This window comes from Haliotis cracherodii, unplaced genomic scaffold (assembly GCF_022045235.1).
Source record: "Haliotis cracherodii isolate W230 unplaced genomic scaffold, xgHalCrac1.p SCAF_17, whole genome shotgun sequence".
Classification (NCBI taxonomy): Eukaryota; Metazoa; Mollusca; class Gastropoda; order Lepetellida; family Haliotidae; genus Haliotis; species Haliotis cracherodii.
The window spans coordinates 11,254,535-11,269,108 of record NW_027266272.1 but is presented as its reverse complement, the minus strand read 5'-3'; the positions used below and the strand labels follow the sequence as shown (position 1 = coordinate 11,269,108).

General features: G+C 43.6%; 1 protein-coding gene across 4 annotated transcripts in view; it reads left to right on the top strand.

The window, feature by feature from the left end:
* Window positions 1-382: 382 nt before the first annotated feature.
* The window catches only part of LOC139464893 (wolframin-like), a 28,595-nt gene continuing 14,403 nt past the window's right edge, over window positions 383-14,574 (top strand). The window contains exons 1-6 of one of the 4 annotated variants that reach the window (XM_071246469.1): window positions 383-445; window positions 1,516-1,571; window positions 5,621-6,295; window positions 11,662-12,096; window positions 13,006-13,221; window positions 14,364-14,564. In XM_071246469.1, the coding sequence (XP_071102570.1) occupies window positions 1,568-1,571; window positions 5,621-6,295; window positions 11,662-12,096; window positions 13,006-13,221; window positions 14,364-14,564 (1,531 nt within the window). In that variant the 5' untranslated portion in view covers window positions 383-445; window positions 1,516-1,567. Of the gene's footprint in view, window positions 446-749; window positions 994-1,515; window positions 1,572-5,620; window positions 6,296-11,661; window positions 12,097-13,005; window positions 13,222-14,363; window positions 14,565-14,574 lie in introns of those variants that run through there. The other 3 variants (XM_071246470.1, XM_071246471.1, XM_071246472.1) reach the window with 3 other exon arrangements.

The window sequence follows — 14,574 nt, the reverse complement described above, 5'->3', positions numbered from 1 at the left end:
TCTTGTAGCAGGTTGTTTCGTTGTTTGAGACACAGTCTTATATTTACCACGATGTATCATAATGGTTAGAGACTGGTAAAGTCTAGACAGCCTCCACTGACGTGACCTTTTTTGGTGACCTGGTAAGGCGCCCCAACCGAACGACCCATTCTTTGAAGCGCTCGTAAAATCTCCACTTTTTCTTATTAAAACTTTAAGATACGAAGACATTTGTCAAGACAAAAATACAGATGATCAGTCTAATCAACTTCACTCATGTCTGTTGATAACATATACGAAAGATGCTACGCAACCCAGAATAACAACACTGGTGCCCAAAACAGTTTGACATGCGTCATGTGACCAGCTAAAGCGTACTGCGAGGTCACATGATCACCGTACATGTTGAGGAAGTGTAGATGGCGGCGTGAGGTCCCTGCTCGTCTTGCCTCAAGTTCGAGCTCAGGTAAATCCACTCCTTATCACCTGTTTGTTTGCTTTCTACAACCGCTAACTACCATGGTCACACATGCAAATATAGTTACATCATTTACTTGCGCTGTGAAGTGGCACTGTTGCGGATCTTCGCATCTCCATAATCAGCTCTTCTGCTAACCCAGCAGTGAATGAGATGGGTGTAGCGATGCATATCTTTCATCAAAACAAGTTGCGCTGTACTCTATACCGAGTGTGTATAAATAGACTGCCCGCAGCATCTCGCTCTTCTGGGCCGTGTTTGTTAGTTACCTTGAGAAATTGGGTGAAAACTACCTGACAACGGCCGACCAGGTTATCCTGGTGGAAAATGTGCGGTATTTTTCACGTCACGAGTTCTAGCAGTAGCAAGTGTTGCAATGCACCGGCTATAATTGATTCATGCATGTTTATCTGGTCAGAACTAGTCTAGTGTTACCTACCCCGGCAATACAGATATAAAACTCCAGCACCAAACAGTGGGCACATATACAAGAATGCTGTGAGGCCTTCCCCAGAGGCAAGCTGTCAGATATTGAGGTAGAATATATTCTTGTTTGATAGCCTTTTTTAGAAGTTGATGGAATACTAAGTAGACTCAATTAATTGACAGTAGACATGTAGACACAATTTATTGACAGTAGGCATGTAGACACAATTTATGGATAACAGCTTGAATAGTAACTTAAGACTTTTTACCTTATTTTACCTGCATTTTGAACATAACATGCCTGTCCACTCTTCTGTAACCACACCCCCGTCCATTCAGCTGTATAAACCCATCCATTCTCTGTACTTCACTTTCAGACTCGTGAAGATCCGGGGTAGAATAGGTCTTCAGCAACCCATGCTTGCCGTAAAAGGCGACTATGCTTGTCATAAAAGGCGACTAACGGGATCGGTGGTCAGGCTCGCTGACTTGGTTGATGCATGTCATCGATCCCAATTCTGGGATCGATGTTCATGATGTAAATCACTGGATTGTCTGGTCCAGATTCGATTATTTACAGACCACCATCATATAGATGATACTAAGTTTAATTATTTCATTTTTCTTTCCAGGTGAAAAACCAAGAGAGAGGCTATAACCCAGTAGGACAAGGAACATACAAAGATGGGTATGTAGTCATGGTAACGCAGTCTCCATGGTGACCACTAGTAGTACATCACATGGTTCATAATTTCTTAATGTCACGTTCAGTGTTCACGGCACATGTGCACAGCGTCTCTCCTATCTGATACTTGTGTGAAATATTGCATGCTCTGAACTAGCTGTAGGACTCCTGGGCCCACTTGCACAAAACGATCTCAGCACTAAGAATATTGTAAGTCTATGTTAAAGTATGGGAGTTAAGATCATCTTAGCGCTAAGATTGCTTTGAGCAAGTTGGTCCTGGATGCGAATGTCTACAATGGGCACGCTGCGTCCTTGTAACAGATCGCGTCCAATGACTTCTTGATAACCTTGATCATTACTTGTGATCTGTGAGCTTTAGTATTGGGTAAAGTTAGGACAACTGCTTTGGGCATATCTATTTATTACCTACGGGTTTAAGAAACTGGTGGGGAGACGAGTGTCGTACAATGTTGACCTCATTTTATTTGTTTTGATTGGATAACTGTGACCTTGCTTAGGTCACACATGAAACATCACACTGGCACTCTATTTTCATTCTTAAAAACTAATGACGCCTTCAACATAACAGGGGCGGTCTGAAAGCCTAGTTGTTCAAGCGTTCGCTCTTCATCCCAAAGACCCGAGTTCGATTCCAGACATGGGTACAATGTGTGAAGCCCATTTCTGGTGTCCCCCGCCGTGATTTTGATGGAATATTGCTAAAAGCAGTGTAAAACCATACTCACTCATTCATTCAACATTAATAGGTTGGATGTCGCAACATTAAAGTGTGCTTGACATTTGAGTAGGAATAGTTTATAATGTTTATATATACACATGCACAGAAATGTCAACAATGTCGATGTTTTGGCACATATAAGTATTCATACTGAACCTGATTTGCAACAGGTTTAGGTTTGGTCTGTTAAGTGGACATAGATTGTTATTTATTTACACATATTTAACATTGGTAATCAGAGCTTCTGATAACTTTTTGAGCAATTGAGTTTTTACTCTAGGATTCTTAATTTAATTGGGTTATTACATTTTTCATTGGGTAACCAATATTTTTTCACTCATCTATTCATAACTCTATTGGGTTTTTCCCCAAAAGAGTGAACATTTTAAGACTTAAAAAAATGAAATAATGTTTTAGATGTATATAACCATTATAACTGTTCTAAATATATAGGCTTGACTCGGAAAGCAAATAAGCTGATAATTGTGCTTCAGAAATTAGCTCCTTTGTACGCATTCTGAAAAATCTACATTGGGTATTTACGCGTGCTGGTTTTATACATTTGAGTTTTTCAGTTAATGCATGCGTTTCTGTACACAAGTTAATTGAAAGTAATTGGGTTTTGAATATTTTGGGGGGTATTTTACGCAATTACGCTGCTTGTCCGTAGCTCTGGGTAATGAATAAAATACCATGCAATTCTTGTCAGATACCACTTCTATGAAACTTGTGAACTTTCTAGGTATTTGATCCAGGTTTCACTGGGTCAGATACCACAGATGTCAACTTATTTCATAAAAATTGTATCTAATGAGAATGAGTGTCATATTTTACATGTATATAATACTGTAAATCGAAATTAATGCATCTCCAAATTAATAGACTACTGACCCCTAGCCAAAAATGCGACTCAATATCAATGTGAATCCTCCACCCCATCCCCAGTGGAATAATACATATCCTTACCTTAATCCAATCAAACAGCAAATAGCACCACTTATTAGTAAAAACAATAAACAGTGTTTATAACACACAGTTTATATGTTTACTCTGTTGAGTGTGAATAAGGAAGTTCAAGGCAATAAAATAACTGATCCAACATCTGTTCACTGATTGGAGGGCAGAAGGTGCCAACAAGCTTGACACGAGCGGGTAAAAGAACTCCTGACCCCAGCAGTGATAACTCACTGGATGCCCATTGTGTAATTCCTATTCTTTGAATGACATTGTTCTATACTTGTTAACTGCTGCTCAATAAATCGTGTTTATATTCAAGTTGGTATTTCCGCTATCCAAAGTGTGCAGTGAGGCTGTCTTATTGTTGATAGTCATTTGGAGACATAAATGCGAAGTTAATTAATGCGGGCAAAGACCATTCACATTTAATTCATATTTGCGTTAATTTCAAGATTTACAGTATTTAGAACTTGCTTCTGTGTTGTACTGTGTGTAGATTATAATCTACGTACATGGCATGATACAATACATACACATCATAAACATGCTTATTTCATATTACATGTGAAGATTCCGGGGTAGAATAGGTCTTCAGCAACCCATGCTTGCCGTAAAAGGCGACTATGCTTGTCGTAAAAAGCGACTAACAGGATCGAGTGGTCAGGCTCGCTGACTTAGTTGATGCATGTCATCGATCCCAATTGCGTGGATCAATGCTCATGACATTAATAACTGGATTGTCTGGTCCAGACTCGATGATTTACAGAACGCCGTCATACAGCTGGAATATTGCTGAGAGCGGAGTAAAACAACAAACCAACCAACCAACTAATCATATTACATACCTATCTCAGTGAGGTATTATACATACATATGTGATATAATAAATACATATGTGAAAATGCATGTAAGGATTTGACTTCAGCAACCCATGCTTGCCGTAAGAGCAGATTATGCTTGTCGAAAGAGGTGAATAACAAGATCAGTTGGTCAGGCTCGCTGACTTGGTTCATGCATGTCATCGTATCCCAATTGTGCAGATACATCAATATGTAATTGTTTCTTTTTGATGTACTCTCTACACATCTGTGTGCAGTATGGAGGTAGTCAACATGTCCATCCAAAACCAGTCATCCATGTCAACCCATGGTCTCTATACCTTAGCCAATATTCCCATCGATCACACCATTCCATCCATCCATCTGTCCGTAAATGTTCAGTAGTTGGTTCCATGAACTCATTCTTGCATGTTTAGTTGGAAGTCCCATTAATCACTCAATGGACTAACGGTAATTGATACCATCACTCCCTGGTCAACTGTTGATACCATCCATCCACAGTCATTCATCCCATCCATCCATCACTCTGTGGTCAACCGTTGATCCCATCCATCCATCACTCTGTGGTCAACTGCTAATCCCAACCATCACTCTGTGGTCAACTGCTAATTCCATCCATCACTCTGAGGTCAACTGCTAATTCCATCCATCACTCAGAGGTCAACTGCTAATCCCTTCCATCACTCAAAGATCAACTGCTAATTCCATCCATCACTCTGAGGACAACTGCTAATCCCTTCCATCACTCAGAGGTCAACTGCTAATCCCTTTCATCACTCAGAGGTCAACTGCTAATCCCTTCCATCACTCAGAGGTCAACTGCTAATTCCATCCATCACTCAGAGGTCAACTGCTAATCCCTTCCATCACTCAGAGGTCAACTGCTAATTCCATCCATCACTCTGAGGTCAACTGCTAATCCCTTCCATCACTCTGAGGTCAACTGCTAATCCCTTCCATCACTCAGAGGTCAACTGCTAATCCCATCCATCACTCAGAGGTCAACTGCCAATCCCTTCCATCACTCTGAGGTCAACTGCCAATCCCTTCCATCACTCTGAGGTCAACTGCTAATTCCATCCATTACTCAGTGGTCAACTGCTAATCCCTTCCATCACTCTGTGGTCAACTGCTAATCCCATCCATCACTCTGAGGTCAACTGCTAATCCCTTCAAACACTCAGTGTAAACTGCTAATCCCTTCCATTACTCAGTGTAAACTGCTAATCCCTTCCGTCAACCAGTGGACAACTGCTAATCCCTTCCATCACTCAGTGGTCTACTGCTAATCCCTTCCATCAACTGGAGGTCAACTGCTAATTCCTTCCATCACTCAAAGGGTCAACTTCTAATACCATCCATCACTCCATTCTCCAGTACATCTATGCATCTTTCATTGCTAAGCTAGCAGCATGTCCATAACCATCCTCAGGTACATCTTTGATTCATATTTCCCCATCCATTGTGCCCATGGAGATTCACAGGCCTTCATCACAACAGTCTTCCTTCCCTCAGACCCAAAGCCTTGGGAGTCAGATTTCAAATCGAGATCAAGAACCGCTAGGCCGACATCCTCTGAGCAATCTTCCACCACACCAAGGTGGGGTGCTGGGTCAACAAGGTCAACAGGATCATCCTACCAGGACCCTGCTGCCACCCGCAAATGGGGTGCCCCGCCCACATCCACGAAGTCTGATGAACCCCCTAAGCGTCGATGGGGCCCAGGTTCTATGCCCACACAATCGGACGACTCTGGCTCAACTCCAAGATGGGGATCTGGCACATCCTCAACATCCTCAGCCCCATCTGAGGAGACCCCAAGACGTAGGTGGGGATCAGGATCAACAAGGACATCTGACATGTCAGCAACATCAACAACACCTACAGAGGAGACCCCACGGCGCCGGTGGGGGTCAGCATCAACACCTGCAGATGAACCTTCAACACCTGGTACAGAATCTAAAAGAGCATCTGACTTCAAACCAAGGAGATACAAATCCTGGCGGGACCCTTCTCCAGAACCGGAAGCCACTGAGGTGTCCTTGACCTTGCAGAGTGGAGAGGCAGAACCCGTTGTGGAAGCATCAGAAGAGCCAGTAGAGGCGACCTTCACCTTGGAACCGGCTGTTTCAACCCTGGAGGCAGCGTTCATTACTCCTAAACCAGAAGAGGAAGCACTCAACCTTGCTAGTTAGTGTTGAGCGTTCAGCAAGTGTTATGTCATCTATGACCTGTGTATTTGGTGTGTGTGTGCAGTGGCATGCTGAATACTGCTTGCTCCAAGAGAATCCTTATGTTTTTTGTATCACGAATCCCAGAAGATATATTCTTGTTCGAATGCATATGATGACAGTGTGAAGGGTTCACGTTTTTATAACATTTATTATTTTCAGAGATATATAATTTTGCATGTTGTTTCCCGTAATCTTTGCCCAGCCAAGCTGATACATAGACTTCAGGAGTTATGTTTTTTGCATTCATATATATTACTGATATCCCAACATAACAGTGCTCTCTTATTCCCAGAGTGACAGTGCTTTGGTGCAGTAATTCCTTTCAATCCGAAAAAAACCCAGAACTGTATCAATCAGAAAAGTCTGTTTTCCGGGGCAATATTTCATTATGATGTAAAACTTCATTTTTCCGTCATTACAATAATCCAAGCCATGGCATCATGTACTTCGAGCCATACCATCTTCATCACTATGATACATCATCGTTGGCACCAGTGCACTTGCACTTAGGATGTATACCATTCTCATCATTAACATGCTCGGACCAACCACTCTCTACTTGTATTGGCAGTAGAGTTTGATGAACTTCTAGTCTCTGAAGTGAACATAGTTGAACATTTGTTTTGTTAAATTGTCTTTTAATATATATAATAGAAAGGAGGCCAGAGTCACTTCAGTTTCAGAAACTGAAGATTCCAGACTTTTCAGATATTTAGTTTCTCTGTCTGTATGAGAGTAGTGGGTGGATTTAGGTGGGTAGTTTTGTGCTTGGGGGTCAGGTGGATAGTTTCATTGGTGAATTTAGGTGGGTAGTTTTGTGCTTTGGGGTCAGGTGGATAGTTTCATGGGTGGATTTAGGTGGGTAGTTTTGTGCTTGAGGGTCAGGTGGATAGTTTCATGGGTGGGTTTAGGTGGGTACTTTTGTGCTTGGTGGTCAGGTGGATAGTGGGGGTCAGGTGGGCCTGTATGGTGGGGGTCAGGTGGGCCTGGATTGTGGGGGTCATGTGGGCCTGGATGGTGGGGGTCAGATGGGCCAAGATGGTGGGGATCAGGTGGGCCTGGATTGGATGGTGGGGGTCAGGTGGGCCTGGATGGTGGGGGTCAGGTGGGCCTGGATGGTGAGGGGTCAGGTGGGCCTGGATGGTGGGGGTCAGGTGGGCTGAGATGGTGGGGGTCAGGTGGGCCTGGATGGTGGGGGTCAGGTGGGCCTGGATAGTGGGGGTCAAGTGGGCCTGGATAGCAGGTGGGCCTGGATGGTGGGGTCATGTGGGCCTTGATGGTCGGGATCAAGTGGGCCTGGATGGGGGGGGGGGGGGGGGGGTCAGGTGGGCCTGGATTGGATGGTTGGGGTCAGGTGGGCCTGGATGGTGGGGGTCAGGTGGGCCTTGATGGTGGGGGTTAGGTGGGACTGAATGGTGGGGGTCAGGTGGGCCTGGATGGTGGGGGTCAGGTGGGCCTTGATGGTGGGGGTTAGGTGGGACTGAATGGTGGGGGTCAGGTGGGCCTGGATGGTGGGGGTCAGGTGGGCCTGGATGGTGAGGGTCAGGTGGGCCTGGATGGTGGGGGTCAGGTGGGCCTGGATGGTGGGGGTCAGGTGGGCCTGGGTCGTGGGGGTGAGGTGGGCTGAGATGGTGGGGGTCAGGTGGGCTGAGATGGTGGGGGTCAGGTGGGCCTGGATGGTGGGGGTCAGGTGGGCCTTGATGGTGGGGGTCAGGTGGGCCTGGGTCGTGGGGGTGAGGTGGGCTGAGATGGTGGGGGTCAGGTGGGCTGAGATGGTGGGGGTCAGGTGGGCCTGGATGGTGGGGGTCAGGTGGGCCTTGATGGTGGGGGTTAGGTGGGACTGAATGGTGGGGGTCAGGTGGGCCTGGATGGTGGGGGTCACGTGGGCCTGGATGGTGAGGGTCAGGTGGGCTGAGTTGGTGGGGGTCAGGTGGGCCTGGATGGTGGGGGTCAGGTGGGCTGAGATGGTGGGGGTCAGGTGGGCCTGGATGGTGGGGGATGTCACTACTTACTCACACAGGTCTTTATAAATCCAACACTTAGTCTGTGACTTTAGCCACCTGTACAAATCCCAAGTCACTTTCACAATTTCTTCTACTTGGTGATTTATCTAGATTTCCAAACTCAATGACTTTGCAGGAAAATTGGAAAATATTATAATATTGTTTAAAATTGTATGTTTTTATTCTTCTTATATTTGTAAATTTGGAGGAATTGGGGAATTTTTAATTCAAATTGGGATTTTTTTTTACATTTGCTGCAGACTTCAGTCCGAAAATCAGCCTCTGAGAGCAGGTTGAGATAAACTCCCATTACTCTAATATGATAAGCTCACCAAAGGTCGAGATAGTAGAATCGAATGTTTGATTAAATATTAGCACATGGACAATGATCAATTAGTCAGTTAAGTGGATGGCTTTGTCTTGACCAGAGCTGAACAAGACATGGTTGGTCCTATGTGAACTTTGACAATTTTTTAATTTTGTTAGTTTACATTTTATAATCCTATCATTACCCCACTGATTCATTCATGCTTTAATTCGGTGCCCAGGTGTGTTTTGTATTAGGCATACAATGGTATTTACTCAGAAATGTTAGGCATTCTTCTTCAACCTTCAACCAATTAAATTCTAATGCTTCACTGTGGGGCATAGGTGGCTGAGTCATCGAGGACACCACAGCTCATTGTGCAGAGTGGTGTCCCTTGGGCATGCCAAACACCTATGATCTTGATTTCAAATTCCAGTCCACCATGATTATGTTTCTAGGTTTGTCAGCACCATACCCATGCTCATGGGTTTCACCAAAGTGGTAAACATCAGAGACCTGCACACAAGTTTGGCGTTCCTTACACATGCAACTGACACACCGTGATATAACTGAAATACTGTTCAAAGCAGAGTTGAACCCACTCACTCACTCACTCATGTTTAGCTGCTGAGAACATCACAGCCAATAACAGCATGCTGCACTCACAGTTCAAAATTGTGTGGTATTTTTAACAACTTGTATGTTTGAACTTCCCTGGTGCTAAGCTGTCAAAGTTGTTACAGTAAATACTTTGATGGAATGGAATAGCTCAGTGGCATATTATCTCAGTGCAGACAGAGTGACTGACCTGTGACCTAAGACTACCATATTCCCGAGGCAAGAGAGTTAACTGACTTTAAAAGTCAAGTTTCCACCCTTTCCGAACTAGGCTGGAATTACTGGGCTCGATTGTAGCGCCACCAGTGGCTAAAACCAGTTATGTCCCTTCTAAGCCTCTCCTATGGACCAATCAGATTCCACCTCTCGTATCACTTGCGTTTGCTTCACACAAAATGGTGGTGCCCGGTCAGTTCGATTTGATCGACAATCAAGATCTATATTGTGATAAAATGCAAAATGCATCAAATCATGTGAGCACCTTGATTTAAAACATCAAAACATTTGGAAAATATCTGCTGACAACGAGTTGGCAGGGAACATGCTTTGCAAATCCTGCAATCGACCGAAATCTGTATGACAGTGTACAAACCGGATTTCGATTTCGGTGCGCGATTTTGATTGGACTCGTTAGTTCAGCCAAAATGTAATTCCATAATACTAGCCAAGTTCGGCAAGGGTGGTAACTGGACTTTTATAGTCAGTTAACTCTCTTGCCTCGGGAAGATGAAGACTACTGACAATATGGAGGTCTACTGACCATCAGTTGTTTCACAGACCCATGAAGATGTAGGGTAGAATATGCCTTCAGCAACCCATGCTTGACGTAAAAGGCGACTTTGCTTGACGTTAAAGGCGACTTTGCTTGTCTTAAGAGGCAACTAACAGGATCAGGTGGTCAGGCTCGCTGCCTAGGTGGATGCATGTCATTGCATCCCATTTGCGTAGATCGATGCTCATGATCACTGGATTGTCTGGTCCACACTTGATTATTTACTACTGCCGTCATATGGCTGGAATATTGCTGAGTGCGGCGTTAAACAACAAACAAACAAACAGTTGCTTCAGAGGCGCCTTACCTGTGATCAAAGTGTACTTATATATTTGGATGCATGTCATTGCATCCCATTTGCGTAGATCGATGCTCATGATCACTGGATTGTCTGGTCCACACTTGATTATTTACTACTGCCATCATATGGCTGGAATATTGCTGAGTGCAGCGTTAAACAACAAAAAACCAAACAGTTGCTTCAGAGGCTCCTTACCGGTGATCAAAGTCTACTTATATATTTGGGGTGGTCGGGTAGCCTAGTGGTTAAAGCGTTCGCTCTTCACGCCAAAGACCCAGGTTCGATTCCATGGGTACAAAGTGTGAAGCCCATTTTCAGGTGTCCCCTGCCGTGATATTGCTGGAATATTGCTAAAAGCGGCGTAAAACCAAACTCACTCAATCACTACTTATATATTTAATATAAGATGATACTATTTTGGTAATTGGCACATCTGCCAATTAATATAACGCAAAGTGAAAAATAAATAATCTCAGAAAATCATAACCCCCCGAACAAATGTGTTGACCTGCTTGACCCCTAATAATACAATATCTGCAAGACAAAAACATCCAGCATAAAATACACAGCACACGAGGCATCATAGAAAACCTTTCCAAATCTTCATTGTCTACTTTTGTTTCATTTTCTTCCCATCTATCCACCAGGATCATTCACAGGGGAATCTGTGAACAAAGAAATAACTGAAGTCTGGCCTTCATTGCATCAACATTCTGTAATCAAAATACTTAAATGGTTTGACAAAAAACAGCATGAAAAGAATAATTATCACAATATAAGCCCAAATAATTTTAATCCTGATAAAGCCAGTTACATTATGCTGTGAATCTTGCATAACGATGTACCCAAATGTCATTAACCCATTATTTATTAATTCTGCATTCTTCTTGGTTGTAGTCCAGTTATTTATTTTGTTGGAAAAGATATATAATTATATGTGCAAATGATTTTAATTGAACTTACTGTTATATTTGGAGCATGGAACATTATCTGTGTCTGGGAATTTTATCAGCAGATATTGAAGAACCTGATCTCACCTCTCTCTCTACCGATCATTAAGCAGACTTTTTATCATACCAAACTCACACATTCAGATTGGATGTAAGTTAAAGAAGAAGTATAAAATTTATAGGGTTAATTGAAGGTTAAAACATTTTTTTACAATGTAACTCCTTAGTTTCAGTTAATTCCTCTTTACTGCCAAGCAGAATAAAACTGCTTAAGCATAAAATGATTATTTGTTTGTGTAGAATTACTTGACAGAATTACTAATTACGGAGGTGTGGGTCATGCCATCATCTGTCTCTGATTAATGTTACAGAGTCAACTGATGAAGCATCAAAGTTGGCTGAATCAAAACCAGAGCAGGTACCAGCACCAGAACCCGCACCCGCACCAGAGCCAACACCAGCACGGAAACCAGAACCTGTGGTGGCGCCTGTGGTAGCGCCTGTGTCGGCACCTGTGCCCAAGCCTGTACCAGAACCTAAACCGAAACCTGAACAAGAGCCGAAGCCGAAGCTGAACCCTGTGCCAGAATCTAAGCCGAAGTCAGTGCCAGAGCCTAAACCCAAATCTGTGCCAGAACTTAAGCCAAAGTCTGTGCCAGAACCAAAGTTTAAGCCTGTATCAGAACCTAAGCCGAAGTCTGTGCCAGAGCCCAAGCCAAAGCCTCCTGTGAAGACTGTGGCAGATCCTGTGCCACAGCCTGTGCACAAGCCTGTGCCACAAGCAGAGAAGGAGGAGCCCCCAGTCAGTGAGTCCTTGTTCCTGTATATATCCAAGCTCGTTGTTAATATGTAGTGGCCATAAAATTTCAGAGTCCCGTGATGGGATTTGAACCACGGACCTTCTGATCACACATCGGACGCCTTGTCCACATGACCAAAGAGGTTAACCCCGTCAGCAAGCTGACAAGGTAAGGATGTCATCTGTGGGATGACTCCACGTCCTGCTACAAATAAACTTGTCAGGCCAGTCTTCTGTCCTTGAGGACATGTGCAGTTGGGCGCAGTGGACATTATAGATCTGAAGTACTTGTCCTTGTGTACACATCAGATATCCTTTACATAGCTGTGATTGTGATATTGCTGTGATACATCTGTGACATAGATGTCGACCCGTGAAGATCCGGGGTAGAATAGGTCTTCAGCAACCCATGCTTGCCATGAAAGGCGATTATGGCTGTCATACATCTGTGAGTGTGATATGTACGTGTGATATGGCTGTGTGATACATCTATGACATAGTTGTGAGATATGACCAGTGTCCGAAATGTCTGCCTGCCTGCCTGCCTGGCTTGTGACTTTTCTGTCGGGCAGCATGAAATTTTCCTCCACCTGCCCGACTGTCTGGCAGATAATGTTAAGACTATTTATGTATTCATTGTAGATTCTCAAGTAATTGTTCGCAATATTTCAATTGAATTAAGACATGATTTGTCTCTTAGTTCTTGTGATTTTTTAATATTTATAATACCTGAATGCAGGCAGGTAACTTTGAAGATGGGCAGGCAACACTTTGGGGTCACCTGCCCAACTGTCTTGACGGGTTTTTAAATTATTTCGGACTCTGGATATGGCTGTGGTACCACTGATAGTCAGTGATGGCTGGGGTACATCACACAACATGTCCTGCCTCCTCACATGATGGCCCTACTCCGCAGATCCGGAGGTGATTCGGTCCTGGGAGTCTGATGCTAACAAGGGCTCCGAGGAGCATCAGCTGAAGCTGGGAAAACACTTCCTGTCTCTGGCCGACTCGGATATAGAGAGGGACCGCAATGGAGGCCTGGCTCTTGATTGGCTGCTTCGAGCCTCCAAACAGGGTAGTGAGGAGGCAACAGAGCTGCTGCAGAGTTGTGTCAACAGGAGTCTGCCTGGTAAGATTTAATACCCTCACGTGGGTATGCTACAATGAACATGATGAAATAATGTAAAGAACAAGAACTTATTTTCAATTTCTGTTTGAATTTGAATTTTGAGGGAGTGGTGATACCCAAATATGACCATGTCTACATTTACTTCCCACTGTGCAAAATAATCTTGGATTAAGCAAAAGCTCACTGAACATGGGTATTAGCTAAAAATAGATCAGATTATTCTTAGAATAAATGATCCTGTGGTATAAGTGTTCATCTTTTGTAAACTTGTTTGGGTGTTGTAAACACTGTTAGATATTTCAAATCATTTGCTTGATGTGTAGGCCCAAAATGTGTTGTCAGAATAAGAAAGAGATATAAGCCATGGAAAGAAAATAATTTGCAGTTTCAAGTGTAAAATGTGTACAATGTTGAGGCATAGTGTATTTCCACCTTTTCACATCCTGTCTCCCAGACCCTAGAGAATAAATTAAAAAAGGAGCCAAATCAAGTCTAGAATGATTTGGCAAGTCTAGATTGCCACAGCTCTAAGCATTGCTCTGGGCTCCTTTTGGATGTTATTTTGTAGATATTTATTTTTTGATAACATAAGTTTATTTCTGGGACTAAATGTTAGTCTAACGTACTGTTAACCTGTGTCGTATGGGTCTGAATAGGCCCTTAGTACCCCATGCAAAGTATACAAACCTTTTTTCAAATAAAGCCACTTACCTAAGGACACATAACATATAATATGTGTAACAGTGTGGACAGGACAGATAATCTGGAAACCCGCATAAGATTCTGGTAGGTTGGACTGACAGCTACTTCTTTAGCCCTTACAATTGTTAGACCCGTGAAGATCCGGGGTAGAATAGGTCTTCAGCAACCCATGCTTGCCGTAAAAGGCGACTATGCTTGTCGTAAAAGGCGACTAACAGGATCGGGTGGTCAGGCTCTCTGACTTGATTGATGCATGTCATCAATCCCAATTGCGTGGATCGATGCTCATGATATTAATCACTGGATTGTCTGGTCCAGACTTGATTATTTACAGACCGCCGTCATATAGCTGGAATATTGCTGAGTGCGGCGTTAAACAACAAACCAACCAACCAACTTACAATTGTTATAAGTTTGCTGATGACGTTGTGATTCTGCAGGCATCAACGAGAGGGATGCCAATGACATCACATGGTGCCTGAAGACGTCGTCCTATGAGAAGAAGATCCGCTATGCGGCTCGCAGCTTGTTCCAGAGAATCAACACGACACACAAGGAGGCTCTCTCGAAGGATGAGTACATGGACGCCATTAAAGGCGTCACCGGGAAGGTGAAGGAGCAGAGGCTGCTGATGGCTGCAGGTAGGGGGAA